This window comes from Astatotilapia calliptera, chromosome 3 (assembly GCF_964374335.1).
Source record: "Astatotilapia calliptera chromosome 3, fAstCal68.1, whole genome shotgun sequence".
Classification (NCBI taxonomy): domain Eukaryota; kingdom Metazoa; phylum Chordata; class Actinopteri; order Cichliformes; family Cichlidae; genus Astatotilapia; species Astatotilapia calliptera.
In genome coordinates, this window is record NC_137424.1 from 40,656,366 (window position 1) to 40,672,214 (window position 15,849).

Genomic DNA, 15,849 nt, shown 5'->3' on the forward strand with positions numbered 1-15,849 from the left:
AGGCTTGCTTCATTTATGGGAGGAGCTGAAAATGATGACGTCCGAAGCCTCGCTGCCCGGCTGTACCACGTGACTGGTTCATGAAGCGGTTCGAACTTTGCCGCAAATAATCATTTTCCATACTGCCAGCATAAATATACACAGTATACTGCCATCACTACAATATACATGTTTTACACACTCCTTTTGTTGTTGACATTTACAGGCTGTGTGCAAAATGCCACACTCTTCAAATTCATGCCAGCTATTATTTTTACGTCCAGTAGGTGTCCTGCTAGAGCAAATGAAGCTTCAAGACGCTTCGCGTTGGGGTGAACCAATTGGATGAAAAGCTCCAGTGCTTCATGGGGCTTCATCTGCCCATCACTAGTACAAACAGCAATGGTGGGTGAACATGAAACCGGAAACCTAAACTGGGTAAACTAACAACACAAACCAGGAACGAAGGTGCAGGGAGATCCGGGGAAATACACATGGAGAGATGCAGGGAGACCGAGGGGAAACAACACAGACGAACCAGCAACTACCATGACAGAAGACACAACTTAAATACACCCAGAGAACACAGGGAGATTACACACAGGTGGGGAACACAGCTGGGAGTGATTATCGTGACGAGACTAGGGAGGCAAACTGAAAACACTCACATAAGACGCAGACCTTCACAATAAAACAGGAAACACATACACGCAATGACATAGCACACCAACTTAACACAGACTGGGGGACACAGAACATAGGAACATGAACCATGAAACAGAAGAATACAAACACCCAAGGTAACCAAAACCATAGAATACTAATAGACAAAACATAAACACGGAGTCGCAGACTCTGGACCATGACAATAACATGCTGTTGTTTTATTAGCCTTATTGTATCTTCTTCAGTTTTCATATTTCATATTTGATGCATATAGATCATACAGGTCATCGGTGTGATTTCCCCCCCCTGAAAAACCGAAGGAAATGGCTCAATACATTTTTAAACAATTTAAAAAGACTGTGGAATTCAGAATGGCAAAAATGAGTGAGAAGTGCCCTTAACCTCAAAAATATTCAAAATTCAGAACAGTCATTTTATCCTTAAAGTTTGGCCTGTTTGAAATGTACCCGTTTGTTCAGAGATGATACCAAGAAACACCACAAAAATTTAAAGAATAACTATCTAAGAAAAGCTGAATAAACGTGTGTAAAATAGTGTTTCTGTATATAGTTTGATGGGAGCTTATAGAAACTATCTGTTGTGGCATGTAACATGCTGTGCCAGCTTTTCACACCCGCACACTTCACCTTTTTACTATCAGTCTGGAAACATTAGCAAGGAAATAAGAACTGACTCGTGAAACTGAAAGCAGATGCTGTTGGTTGGTTTGCTCTTTGGTTTTGTCAGTTTTTCTTACAGGGGAAGTAAATAATTTTTCAGAAACAAAAATTAAATGTGAAGGATTTTTTTTAAACTTTACAAAATTAATAAAATGAAGAAAAAGCAAAAAAGTCAAATTAAACTATATGCACCAAAAAAACGAAGAAAAAATAAACAATCTGAGAACACAGCGCCAACCACTGTACTGTTAGGTAAAGTCACGCTACATACATTCAGCATCCACTTTATTAGGTACGCCTGTTCTACTGCTCATTGCAGTAATTCAAATAATCGAATCAGCTTTCCGCTGCATTTCAAAGCATTTAACTGAGAAATCTATTAACACAGTAAGCAAATATCTTTAGTAGTGAAGTATGTGGAGAAGCAATGAGAATATGAAAGACTTCATCATAAAAAAGGAGCAATCTCTCTCTCAGGAGAATAAACCATTGCCAGATGACATTATGAGAATAGAACAAGACTGGTTACGAATACCAACTACGGAGCAATCATCAGTCGCCCCCTCTGCATGCATGACATCAAGCTGTATGACAGGATTGAACGAAACATCCGTTCACTGATCCACATGACAAGGATCTACAGCTGTGACACCGGAATGTCATTCAGACTGGTCGGATGGTAACGAAGAGAGAGAAGAGAGTCAGAAATGAGGGAATCGAACTACCAGAAGGAGAAATTGCAGACATCAATGACAGCTACAAGTCCCTGGGAGTCCCACGGTCTAATGGGAACCATGAACCATGCTAGGAACACTGCAACCACCAAGTACCTGCAGCGGGTCAGGCAAGTCCTGAGGAGTCAGCTGAACTGGAAGAACAAGATCCAGGCTATCACAGCCTCCCTGCGCCAGTGATCAGATACCCTGCTGGGATAATAAGCTGAGAAGTGCATCAACACAGTAATAAATATCTTTAGTAGTGAAGCATAGTTACAGTAAAAGTGTGTATAAAAACAATGAGAAAGACTCATGTAGGTGTGGAAATGCAATACTGGTTTGGGAACACCATTAAGAGTGCTTATTATGACTTTTCTGCTGTGAGAATTGCAATAAGGCAATCGTGACACATGCTTTTATGCTTTTAGCGGTGTGTCATTTTCATCAGTATTCATTAAAAATAAGCCAAACAAATAACTAAAACACAGAAAACAAATCAAGAAAATCGTTCCCAAATCTTCCACTGTTTTAATGTCTGTGATTAAATTTAGATGGGCAGATTTTGTACTCACTCAACTGTTGCAATCCAGAAAAGTCTGAATACATATCACCGTAATGAAAAAAGGAACATAAAGCAACTGAGCATTAAACGGAAATAAACACTCAAAAAGGAAGTTGAAACAAGCGCTGTTTGACCACATGCCCACCATGTATATATATATATATATCACTCACTATATGCATGTTCTTCAGCAAAAGCCTTTTTCTCTCCCTTCATTGTGAAAACAAAAACAGGTGAGAATTTGTCTCATAGGGCAGAATATACTATCTAAATGTGATCTCTCACACAGTCACATTTAGTTTCATTATTTTTACCACAGGTTTAAGTGTTTTGTGTATTTTTTTGTGACCTGGATTGTTAAATTTGCTTTTAAACATCTTTGTTCAGATGCTTCAGTCATCATGCAAGACTACATGGGTGGTTAGCATTTCTCGTTCATAGAGTAATGAACATTTTTTTGTGATTTGTCTTTTCATTTACCAGACAAATAAATTCAACCAAAGCATCTGCTCACTTTGTGTCTGTGCCTGTGAATTTTATATCTACTCATAATGCCAGAGACTGATGAACCTCAAAACTGTGTCTGTGGACGTCAAAAAAAAGCAGCAGGTAAGACACTGCTGTGCAGAATTTTTACATATAAAGTGTCTGCAGCTGGTGAACGGGATCATTTGAGAGTGAACATCTGCTTTGTTCGTCTTCCTTCAGCGTGCATCTTGGGGATGTTTTTCATCTTAGGCGTGGCTCAGTTGACAGTTGGTAAGTGAAAGAAGCAGCTCATTCAGAATAAATTCATCTTTCACTGTTGCATTGACTGTTTGTAGACAGTGTGTCCCACATTATTTCAATAGAAATCATAAAATAGGGAAAATAAGACACAAGAAATAGCCTTCAGCTAATCCAAAATGCTGCAGCAAGAGTCCTGACAGGGACTAGAAAGAGAGAGCATATTTCTCCTGTTTTGGCTTCCCTTCATTGGCTTCCTGTTAAGTCCAGAATTGAATTCAAAATCCTGCTCCTCACATACAAGGTCTTAAATAATCAGGCCCCATCTTATCTTAATGACCTTGTAGTACCATATCACCCTATTAGAGCACTTCTCTCTCGCTCTGCAGGCCTACTTGTTGTTCCTAGAGTATTTAAAAGTAGAATGGGAGGCAGAGCCTTCAGTTTTCAGGCCCCTCTTCTGTGGAACCAGCTTCCAGTTTGGATTCGGGAGACAGACACTATCTCTACTTTCAAGATTAGGCTTAAAACTTTCCTTTTTGCTAAAGAATATAGTTAGGGCTGGACCAGGTGACCCTGAATCCTCCCTTAGTTATGCTGCAATAGACGTAGGCTGCCGGGGATTCCCATGATGCATTGAGTTTTTCCTTTCCAGTCACCTTTCTCACTCACTATGTATTAACAGACCTCTCTGCATTGAATCATATCTGTTATTAACCTCTGTCTCTCTTCCACAGCATGTCTTTATCCTGTCTTCCTTCTCTCACCCCAACCGGTCGCAGCAGATGGCCGCCCCTCCCTGAGCCTGGTTCTGCTGGAGGTTTCTTCCTGTTAAAAGGGAGTTTTTCCTTCCCACTGTCGCCAAAGTGCTTGCTCATAGGGGGTCATATGATTGTTGGGTTTTTCTCTGTATCTATGAAGCGCCTTGAGGCGACTTTTGTTGTGATTTGGCGCTATATAAATAAAATTGAATTGAATTGAATTGAAGAAATAGCAAACATACATGAACGTAAAACCATATGAACAAACGTCCATTTATTATTATTGCATTTATGTAGTGATGATAATGGAGAACTTGTCTTTGTCCATTACAGCATGAATGTAAAGCTAATTAGTTATATAAAATATAAGCATCTAGCATGTCCCGAGCTGTCACACAAACACACAGACTGCTTCACATTTTGTTTGTTGGGATCTCATTGGGTATACCGATAGATGTGCTCAGTGTAAAGTAGACCAAAAAAAATATTGAGAAAAAACAGAGCAGTGTAACAAATAATCAGTCTATCAGGCAGTGTACTCAGTTCTGGTCATACTTTGTCCTTGTGCCCCACAGGCATAGCTGGACTGGCCATCGGGCATACCGGGCATTTGCCCGGTGGGCCGCTGGCGATTTTTTGTTTTTATGGGCCGATGGATTTTTTTTTTTTAGGAAGGGTATATATAATGAAAGGTGTTGGATTGGCCAATTGGTCATGATCGACTCTGGGCTGGACCAATTACAGCCGAGGAGGCTGGATGCACCCGCCCCCTTGTTTAGCAATCACGTGATTTTCGCGCATTGCATGCCGGGAACTCGTGGCAAAACAATCCAAGTACCGCATCAAATGCAAGCGTTTGCAGCACCGCAAAACGTTCATTCTCCGGTTCCAATACCTTCTTGTTTTTTCTTTGCCGCACAAAAAAGGAATGTACAAAACAAAAGGAGAACAATGCCGGTCCATACAAAGACAGACTCGACGAAAAGACAAAGAAAAATACGAGGAAAAAATCAAAGGAGTGAAAGGGTCAGACCCTTAGGAGCACCCAGAGTGGACAAAAGACGTCAGCGTGCTGCTCAACTTTCACCACGCTCAGATTTATAATTATAAGGTTCTTGGAGTGAGTGCATACACTCGTGAAGTTTAGTAACTTCAGATCACTGCAACAAGCCCAGGTACAGTTTACCGACAGATGGGTGCAGGACCTTGAAATGCACCGTGTAGAACGAAAGACCATCGTACATATCATAAGTTTACCAGTCTCACAAATCGTCCTCATAAATACACATTCGTTAACCGTTTATTAATATAACCTTTGAGCTCAACGGTAATTAATTAGTAGTGGAAATAATTTCTGGTAGCATCACAGAAATGTAGCAGTGACAATAATATTGTATGCTGTAATCGCACTGGACAATTAGTGATACAAAACAACTGTTTTACCCTGTGAATAAAAGTATATGTTTTTGTCAATGTACCATAATAACAGAAGCGAAACGCAATATTGTGTCAGGACAATTCACTATTTATGCACAATAAACAAAGGAGCATAGCGCGACAATTTCTGTTCAGCGCCAGACTTGCTTGTAACCTATATCACCAATTATGTTAAGAAAAGTGACGCATTAACTACAACAAAACTCTGACCTTTGTGGGAATGCTTGGAGCAGACTAACATGTGAGCTGGAGTGTTCTGAGACGTTATATTTGGTATATCCAGACCATCCGTCGGCTCTTACTTCGGAAACATGGCTTAAAAATTTTCTCTTCAACGACGTAATCCGATAAAAAAAAACGATCTCTTTACCCGTCGGCTTCCCGTGGCTGTCATGCGACCAGCTATTGCAGTTAATAATACAACAGCTTCTTGGCATTTTTTGGGTTTCTTTTTATCGCTAGTACCTCTTGCCACAAGTTCCCAGAATCCTTTGCGGTTTTACCCCTGAATGACGTCACATTTTCAATCTTTATCCTGGTGGGCCGGTCTCTAGTCAAAATGCCCGGGCCGATTTTTTGTCCCAGTCCAGCCCTGCCCACAGGTGGGTTGTACGAGCATGACTGTCCAAGGGAACCCTTCATCCCCACTTATCTATGTGGACCCATGGCTGTTGTTGGGATACTTGGAACAATAGGGGTGTGCAACAAGATCTGTTTCTTGTTAACCAGCATTTTCTTCTTTGCCTGGTTCATTGCTGGTAAGCATTAATAGCAATACTCGGTTTTGGACAACATAAGAAAGAAATACATAAGAAAAATTATGATTATAAGTATTACAGTTCACAAATATATTACAACCTGTGCATGATATTAAATGTGGACAAAGTTTAAAAAATTGAGGTCAGTGTATGTGAAAGTGATATCTGTGAGCTGGAAGCTCATGCTTCTGACTGCTATCAAATCCAGATAGCTTTTTCAACTCTAGGCTCTGTATGATGTCACTGAGAGGGGATATCCTTAATATGATCATCTCAGGCTCCACCCACCTACTATTCAAACCTTTATTTGCTAAGGCCAGGATTATATAGAGAGTTACTAAAAATATGGAGCTGCAAATGAGTTTTATAGGTTCTTTCAAAGCAAAGTATCTAAATGCAAAGAAATTTTGTGGAGGGAGAAACAAGTTGGATCTGAGAATCACACATATTGGTTTGAAAATAAAAATTGTCCAGAATTATCACAGAAAATTAGCTTTTCTCAATGCTTAAACATTTTTTCATGTAACTTTAAACAGATACAGAATCTATAAAGACTTGGTCCTGAGCTAAAACATCTCATTTGGAAATTAGTTTATGTTCTGATTTACTGACTAAAATGATTTTTGTGACCGAAGTTATGACAATAAAACTTTTTCAGTTTAAAAATGAAAGCATTATTTCACTGCACTGTAAAAAATCAAACTTGCAGTTGTTGAGCTTACAGTCATTTCTTTCACAATTCAACAATAAAAGTTCAGTTGGCCCATAAACTCAAATACATTAAGGGTTTCAACTAATCATTTAACGTTTTGGAGCAAAAGTTGGTCTCAGATGAAATTTATTGCTGGCAAAATGAATGAATTCAAGTTTTACATGAGTTGAAGCTGTTGGCGCCTTTCTGTGCCTGAGTACGCATGCGCATCTCATATTATTGGATGCTACGGGGTCTACTTTGCGCTTTTGCAAGGACTGAAAGCCACCTGCCCGTCTGCCTTAATGAGAACGTGAGGCTAGGAGCTGGATAGATCGTTCATCTCAAGTTTCTAAAGGCAAGTAATGTTTCTTTTATTATATCAGACAGTATATGTTTGAACAGTCTCAATTTGTCTGTTAGAAATATCACAACTGAAGTTCTTCGTATTTTTCCGAAACTTAGCATAGCATTACTTTCTTGGCTAAGAAGCCTTGTGGCTTATGGGTATGTGTTTACTATATCATTTAAGATTCCATGTCACAAACCAATGAAAATCCGACAAACTTCGCTACTAAAGAGGCGCGCTCATATCTGACAAGCCTCCGCGACACCCCCTATGCGTATTTCATGAAGTGCAGTCTGTGGCCGCCATACCACCGAACGAAACAAAATAGGCTGGCTCACTCATGACCAACGGCAGCAACCCCCCGCCGCTATTTAAATAAAATAAAATAAAATAAAGTTCGGGGGCGCCTGCTGCCATGTCGTTTAATTTGTTCGAATCACATCTAGCCAATAAAATGTGTGCTTTAGTTTCTGTGTGAACGGGGTGGTGGAGTCCTCATGGCCAGCGAGCTCCACTAAATGAACTAAATGAAATATGAGATGTGACAATATAGTTTATATCGATATAGTCTACATTATCATTATACTCGTGGAGCCGCAAGTTTGCCTGTCTTTCGTCCACTTTTGTCTCTACGCTGTGTTACTCCGCCTCTCTCCTTCACTGAACACAACTCCCCCTCCCCCATCGCTTCACCTGCAGGCAACGACAGGATGGACACGGCAGCTATCAAAGAGGAGCTGGTCGGTAAAAAGAAAACATTTGAAGATGACTATTTTAGTGCTGTCAGCGTAAAGTTAATGCCATAACTGCATTAACGGGGCAAATCTCCGTTAACTAGTTACCGCGGATCACCCCGTGCGTGGGGCTGGGTGGCGTTAGTGAGCTAACCGGGCTAACGCGTTGACGCACGGCCTAAAATCCTTTCATCTCAAAAATCGACAGTCTGCCTTATGTATGAATTCTGGTTGTGCTTACTGACCTCGAACCAATTTTATGTGGTACACAGCTTAAAAAAATATGTCAAAAAATGTTTTGGTACGACTTTGGTAAGCTATGAAGCTGCACTGCTTGATGGATTGTTGGAGCATTACGGCTACCGAGGAGCCTCGCAGAGTGATAGTACTCTGCTTCAACGTAATATTACCATATTATGTGTGTAAGGACCATAAATGGCACCTGTAAGAGACACGGTTACAAAGAGGATTTCAAACTCCAGGCTGTCAGTTGCGCAGTAGAACTTGGAAACAGAGCAGCTGCAAAATCTGTCTTTGTTATTATGCTCAGCATCTTTTATTTTACATTTTGACTGCACAATTGTGAGCTTTTTGTTATGCACAAAACAACATTGTTTTGGTTTATTTATGGAGCACCATTAATAAATGCACTGATAATTTAAACAGATGCTTCAGGAGTTTTATCCCACTCATACTCTCAATCCAATGTTTGTCATTCTAAGTTGTAAAACCAATCACACAAAATTATCCTTGGCTTACATAATACATCCCAGTATACTGTTGGTGCATTCCATGTAGAATACAATTTGTTAATAATAAATTCAATAAATTAAACATTTGATGTAATGTATGTTTTGTAAATTATTTGTTTTACTGTGTTTCATATGGCATTTTACAAGGCAGAATCAGCTCACTTTAGTGAGCCAAAAAAATTCTTAAGTAATGTCAGGAAGCTGGTATTTTATTTTAAAACTAATTGCTATTTTTATTTATTTAGAGAATTAAAAGCCAACTCCAGACCACTGCTTGTCCTGATTTATGAGGGACTGATGAGGAGTTGGTAAGGAGAGGAATCAGAACAGGAGTGCCTGCCCCCCGCCCCAAACACATTATCAGGTAATGTAACTTTGGTAATTTGAGATTAATTCAGGTTTCTTTTGAATTGTTGACACTGTCCTCTCCTCTCTTCTCATTATAGCTTTTGTATGCAGTGCCAGTTCTGCTCTTTTGTCTGTTCAAGCCAAGAAGTACTCTTAAGACATCACCAGCTACGACATAGAAGAGGATTTCATTTGCCCTGTGTTTACAGTGACTGCGTCTGTTCGTTCAGGACATGAGGGGCATTGAAGTCTCACCTCAGCAGATCACACAACAGGGCTAAGAAAAGGCAGGAGATCTCAACATTTTTTTGTGATTTTTGTGAATTTAAGGAAAACTGCTCACAGCATACATTTATTTCACATATTTTAAGGCACTTAAAAAAAAATCAGACTGTATCCTGTCCTTTCCAAAAATGTGACTATGCTACCAACAATTAAACAACCTTTACGTCACACACAAGCAGAAAGCACAAAAACTCAAAAGATATAAAAAACTGTATTAGACTGATTTCTCATGCAAATGCATGTCCTAGTGAAAGTAGCTCCCCTGATAAATCCTTAAATACCTCTCAGGAGCCAGAGACATTACCAAGTGGTTCAGGTGTAGCATCAAGTGATAAAGAGGACAATGAGTTTGTAGATTACCAATGTCTTGAACATAAAATAGCTAGACTTTTTCTATGCATGCAAACATTGTTACATGTTTCTAAAAGTGCTTTGCAGAGAATTATTGAGGAAATTAGTGACATTTTAAAATTTTCTCAGGTTCATTCATTTCAAAGAATCAAACAGGTGCTTGCTTAACAGAACATTGAGGCAGATGATGATGTAATTAAAAATATAAATGATGCACTTTTCAAAACCAACCCATTAATTTTCTCAACAGAACCAAAAGGTGAAGAAGAGGGATAAGAACATGGCACTCATCACCCAAAAGATGGACATCACATTCTCTCTCAGGAGGAAAGAAGTTGTGGAGATGCAGCCCTTGGTCAAGGAAATGCAGCTCAGATGGCCAGCTCTCTTCTTGAAAGAACAGGTAAGATAATCTCTTAAATATTTAAAGGAAAACTTCCGTTTTTTTCTTCTTCCCTTTTTCCCCAGTGTGGTCTTATTTCTAAAATTGAAAACGTTCATTTATTCACCCAGAAAAATTTCAAGGCATTTGGAGTTGTTAGAAAGAAATTTTAATCCCAATGTTACGAGTCAGTCGTTTTGCAAGAGAGAGCTGAGCCACGGTTATGGGGAAAGGATTCACTGAGACAACTAAGAAATGCCTGAATTAAGCCAAAAACCACTCTGGAGGGATTTTAATCTAAGGAAATAACATTAAAATGTGTTTAAAAGCTCCAAAAAGTTGATTTTACATGATATAGGACCTTTACAATTCCTTCTGAACAACTCCAAATGCCTCGAAACTTGTCTGGGTGAGTAAATGAACGTGAGCTCCATTTCTTGTGCCCTTGAGAAGCATCTGTTTGTATCACTCCAATATCTTGTAGAAAAGGTTGAAGGCTACCGTTGAGCTAACAATGCTAGTGGTAAAATATAAAAAAATACTTGGCTCTAAAAATATGAACTCTATTGAAGTGAAATCTATTTACTTGTCAACTTGCTGTGTATAATAACGGATTGCTTTTATTTCGCTCTTCTCTGGGCACCCAAAGCGCTTTATAATTCCACTACTCACTCACTCACTCACTCTCACATTCACACATCGGTGCAGGGAAACCACAGTTGTAGCCACAGCTGCCCTGGGGTAGACTGACAGAAGTGACGCTGCCATATCGCGCCACTGGCCCCTCTGGCCAACACCAGTAAGCGGTGGGGTAAAGGGTCTTGCCCAAGGACACAACGACCAGGACAGAGAGAGCTGGGGATAGAACCAGCATCCTTCCGGTTACAGATGAGCTTCCCAACCCCCTGAACCACGGTCGCCGCAATGACTTGTCTTCACTGGGCATCTAGAATCTTTTGGTGCTGACCCTTAGCGGGCAACAGCCATGAAACTCACAGAACAGGATTGAGAAAGTCACTTACGTGTTATGAAAGTATACAAATTTGACCACAGGATGTTATTCTTACTTCATTTCTACATAACTATAAAATTAATGGAATTTTTTCAATGAATTTAAAATACAATTTATTGATTTATTTCTTTTCTGCAATACATCCTGTAACAATTGAAACCATTATTTTGTCTTATCAACATTTGATTAGGTATTCTATAGACTTACTGTAAAATCTGCCGATCAGATTTTTCTTGTTTTTTTTTGTTTTTTTTTTAATACGTCAGTTATAATTTGTACCACCACTACCACTAAAAGAAAAAAAAAAATCCAATCAAGGCCTGACCAATAGATCAACCGAGACTAACTAAATGTTTTGAAATTAAGCTCTTTTAACCAAATTTGAAAACAATGTGATTTTTATATAATGTACCTTTAAAAGTTTTCTTCTATATTTTTTTTGTTGCTTTGTAGATTTGTGCGGAATTCTCACGCATTACCACCAAGGATCTCATGGGGACCTTCATGACTGCCCTCGACACTTACTCACTTCGGCTGATTAAGCTGTATCGAATTAGAAAAGCTGCTTTCCGCAATGACATGGATTCCCTGTTGCAGAAGTTTGATGAACAGGTAATATATAAAAATGTATTTGTGTCTGGTTTATGAGGAACCTGAAGTTCCCACTGTAACGAAAGATACTTTATTAAATATTTACTAAATTGATGTAAAAATTGTTAGTTTTCAAAAAGTGTGTCCTGAATGGGATTATAAGCTAACAAGCAGCGCTGTGTTTGGCAGATTGCAGGTAATGACAGACAGTTCAACTCTCATCCCACTCATGGCACTTTTTGTTATAAATGTTGTAATAAGTGTGCTACATTTGTTGCACATCAAAATTACTTAAAAAATAAATAAAAAAACTGACAAAAACATGACCAATTATCTGTAATAACTCATTTCAACATCTTATTTCTTAAGGCTGTATTTTGAGCAACAACACTTAATGTGTTTTAAAAACAAAATGGTAGGTTTATAAATGAGACTGAGTCTTATTTGATTTCCTTGTTTTAGGTCTCAAACATAGTCCAGCATCGACGAACCATCAGTTTGGAAGGGTTACCGATATTTGTTCGCGACGACGAGACCAAACTCTTCTTAACATGTCTGGTGAGTATGCAAATCTACTCAATCTTCAGTTTTGGTTTTCAGAGACTTATATGTACTGTTGTTTTTTATTTTGCATAGGATACAGATCCAGTTGAGAGGGCAACCCGAGGTGTTACGGTGGGCATCCTCACTGTTCTGGAGGACTACGTGGGACCCAACTCGCAGTCCACAGTGGTCAACACTGCCATTGTTTTGGAAGAGGACATTATTCTTGATGATCTGCCAGACCTTCCCACTGCCTTTGCCTACTTGTTTGGCCTACTTTATGGGCTCAACATGGAGTTTCCCAAAGAACTCAAGTACACATTTGAAGCTGTGCAACACATTTTTATGGAGTTGACATCTACCTGTTACCAGAGGATAAGAAGCTTCAAAACCAAGCTCTTAACCAAAGTCTAACCTATTTGACAACCTGTTCAACTCAAATGCAACTTGTGTAAAACAGAATGGCAATTTGTTTTGATTTACTGTTTTTGGGTTTCGTGGCAAGTTGCTCTGAAAAAAGTTAATTTCTGTCTTTAAGAAAACGGTAAGGTGCAGAAAGTTCTGAATCAATGTCTTCTGTTCTAACTTTACTTAATGTAGCTTGCATGGCTGATTGCAGATTTCATGTATAACATGTTATTATAAAATGTTGAAAGGTTTTATTCTAACTTGAGCTGTTTTAAACAATTTTTATAATCTGGTTTTAGGTACATTTGTATTAGTTTTATAACAAATGTGGCGCGATACTGAACTTCACAGGAAATTGGAGTGTTGATACCATTACTATTAAAAGACAAGTGGTGGAAAAATTTGTTTGAAAGTTGTTAGCTGTATGGAAACCAGGAAGTTGTTCACATCCTGCCATCTGATGTTTTGAATCTGTTTGTTAGTGACTATCTATCAAGATAGGTTTGATATTCTGTCTGACAACACCACCTTTAAAATTGGATGAGTAACATTTGTTACAAAAATTTGACTTTTTTTGTGTTTTTGGAAGGACTTTATTTGTGGCTGAATGTTGTCAGTATGTTAAAAATGGCTGATCTCAAAAGTCAACATTGTCAGTGGTGCAGTTGTGTTTGAACACAAAGTTATTTGAAAATCAACTGTGTAAACATTCATTGGTACAACAGGGAGCACCTCATGAAAACTATGAAAGATACTTTTTCTAAACTTTAGTAAATTGATTGGCAAAACAAAAAAAATATGTTGTGTAAACTTTAGGAAATACGTTGCCAAAACTAAAACTAATACCTTGTGTAAACTTTAGGAAATACGTTGAAAAAACAATAAAATATGAGTTGAGAAAAAGGACAATTATTAATTTTGTCAACACAAAAACATTAGCTAAAGCAACTTATCACCTAAACTTGAAATTATAAGTTATCCATCAGAACCTAAAAACGTAAATGCAGTCGGTTGCCTTGAGTTTTTAAGTTTTAGCAATGTTTTTTTTTTTTACAGTGTGTTTTTTAGTCTAACCAGACATTACTACATTACTACTTTTCTTTTACTTTATTTCTACAGGTAATGTGGCGATCTTCTCCATTTATGAACCAAACTACAACAAGAACACAACAAAAACTGATTCGTACTGCAACAAAACGCTCTACCTGTTTGCATTTTGGAGCACCATCCTGACCTACGTGCTGTTTGCTGCACTCGTTTACATTTGTTGCTGCTGTAAGGAAAAACAGGCTGATGATAATGAGGCTCTGCTGCGGAGATAAAAAGAAAAGAATAAAGATGGCTGACATGAAAACATAGGCACGCACAGCAGATCACAATCAGCATGTTTGGTGGTGTTATGATTTTTACTGATCACTTTGGTGCAAAATCAAACCAGAAATGTTATTCTCACTACTTTTAATGCACTTCTCAAATTTGTAATACATTTCATTGATATCCTAATGCCTAATATAATTGTTTCAACACGGTTTTTATTCATTCATCACAGAGTTAAAGTGATTCACTGACTCTTCATGTTTTGACATATTTGAAAAATGTTTTATTTGTTTTAGTGACTCTGCGTTATAAAACTGAACAGTACATAAAGTGGTGTGAGAATGACTTTCCTTTGTGCCGAAGTGATTGAGAAAAACTGTAGTGAGTGGTTTTCGTGTGTGTCTCATGTACAGTATGTTGGCAAAAGTATTCACTCACCCTTATGTCTTATGTACTTTTAGCAAACATATTACAGCAACATGTGTTTAATCTATTGATCTTTTAGAGAAATATCACAATGAGGTTTAGCAATTAATGTTTTACATTTAATCTTCTCAAATGATTTCATTAATCTACTCAAATAATATTTTTATTGTTTGTCAGGCTTGGTGTTTGCTGTGTTTTACCACTATTGGTTAAGTTGTTACAAACTTAGAGCTCCTGGAGTTTCCCAAAGGAATAAGAGTGTCAGGTTGGACTGTCAGAAACTAGAAGAGAACATATGGAGAATATTGATTTGATGAAGTCATGCAGACAAAGCAAGAAGCATTCAGTCAAAATGTCCATTAAACGTGAAAGTGTTTTTTAAGTTGGACTTCTTAGACAATTTTTTTATTGCGTGCAGAGGATTATTGCAAAAACAGTGCCAGCATTTTGTTGTTGAGAGGTTTGAGGTTTTCTGAACGTAAACAAAAATGTTGTGTGATATAAATCATAGCTTAATGAAATCCATGTGTGAGCTTCTTAATTTAGGAATATCCAAACTATTCATTTTTTTTTTATCTGAAAAATAAATTAAAACAAAAAACAAAAAAAGCTGTTCTTTCATTTAATCGTCCTATTTTTTATTTTATAGTTTAGTACCCTGTTGTATCTTCTTTATTCTTTGTCAATTTCATAAATTGGCATAATATTTTTTTATAATGAACCAGAAAATGTGTCAATATGGAAAGTGAAAACAGGGAAAGTATTTTGGAAAAGGAGACAGATCTCGTGCTGCTCCAAAACCAGTGAAAAAACCTCAGACAGGGAAGACTCAGTGGTTTAGACCAAGTAAGGGGAACTGCTCTTAACTTCAAAAAAGTAATTTTATCCTATCCTATCATTTTATCCTATTTGTTTGAAATGTCCAAGGAGCTTTTAAAGAAAGTGACTGGACTTCTTTAAGTTTGGTGAAACTTAAAGAAACTTTCTGTCCAAGCTTCTCAAACTACCATGATCTGGGATAACTGAAAACCCCCACAGACTGTTTGCTAAGTATCTACCGATTCAGAGCTGATACCAAGAGACCCCACAGAAGTTTACAGAATAAGTATCAAAGACAAGACAACCACAGAAAACAAGAGTTTGCCTGTCTATGAGGCAAGACTGAACTGAGTGTGCAGGTCTGGTGGTGAAGCAAGCTTGCTGGGGCCTTAGCGACGCAGATGGAGGAAATCTGGAGGCCAGTGGCTGAGACAGAGGAACTGGGGACCAGCGAAGAGGAGAAGATGTGGTGTTGGGGAAGGATCCTCATCCTCAAACCACTGGCTTCTCAAAAAGGAAGCAGGGCTCGATGAGAAAGTGAGTGAGTTTAGACGTC

At 38.3% G+C, this 15,849-nt stretch overlaps 2 protein-coding genes across 2 annotated transcripts; both read left to right on the top strand.

Annotated features, from left to right (window-relative positions):
* Positions 1-2,783: 2,783 nt before the first annotated feature.
* On the top strand, positions 2,784-14,378 carry LOC145425383 (transmembrane protein 272-like). Its single transcript, XM_080298385.1, has 5 exons — positions 2,784-2,836; positions 3,087-3,225; positions 3,312-3,362; positions 6,130-6,285; positions 13,851-14,378. Exons 2-5 carry the CDS (start codon positions 3,168-3,170, stop codon positions 14,051-14,053), a joined length of 468 nt encoding a protein of 155 aa, XP_080154511.1. The 5' UTR covers positions 2,784-2,836; positions 3,087-3,167; the 3' UTR covers positions 14,054-14,378.
* Positions 9,319-12,752, top strand: LOC145425376 (uncharacterized). The gene is made up of 5 exons (XM_080298364.1): positions 9,319-9,446; positions 10,046-10,198; positions 11,643-11,801; positions 12,243-12,338; positions 12,417-12,752. The coding sequence occupies exons 2-5, from the start codon at positions 10,076-10,078 to the stop codon at positions 12,735-12,737; spliced, it is 699 nt and encodes a 232-aa protein (XP_080154490.1). The 5' UTR covers positions 9,319-9,446; positions 10,046-10,075; the 3' UTR covers positions 12,738-12,752.
* Positions 14,379-15,849: the final 1,471 nt, after the last annotated feature.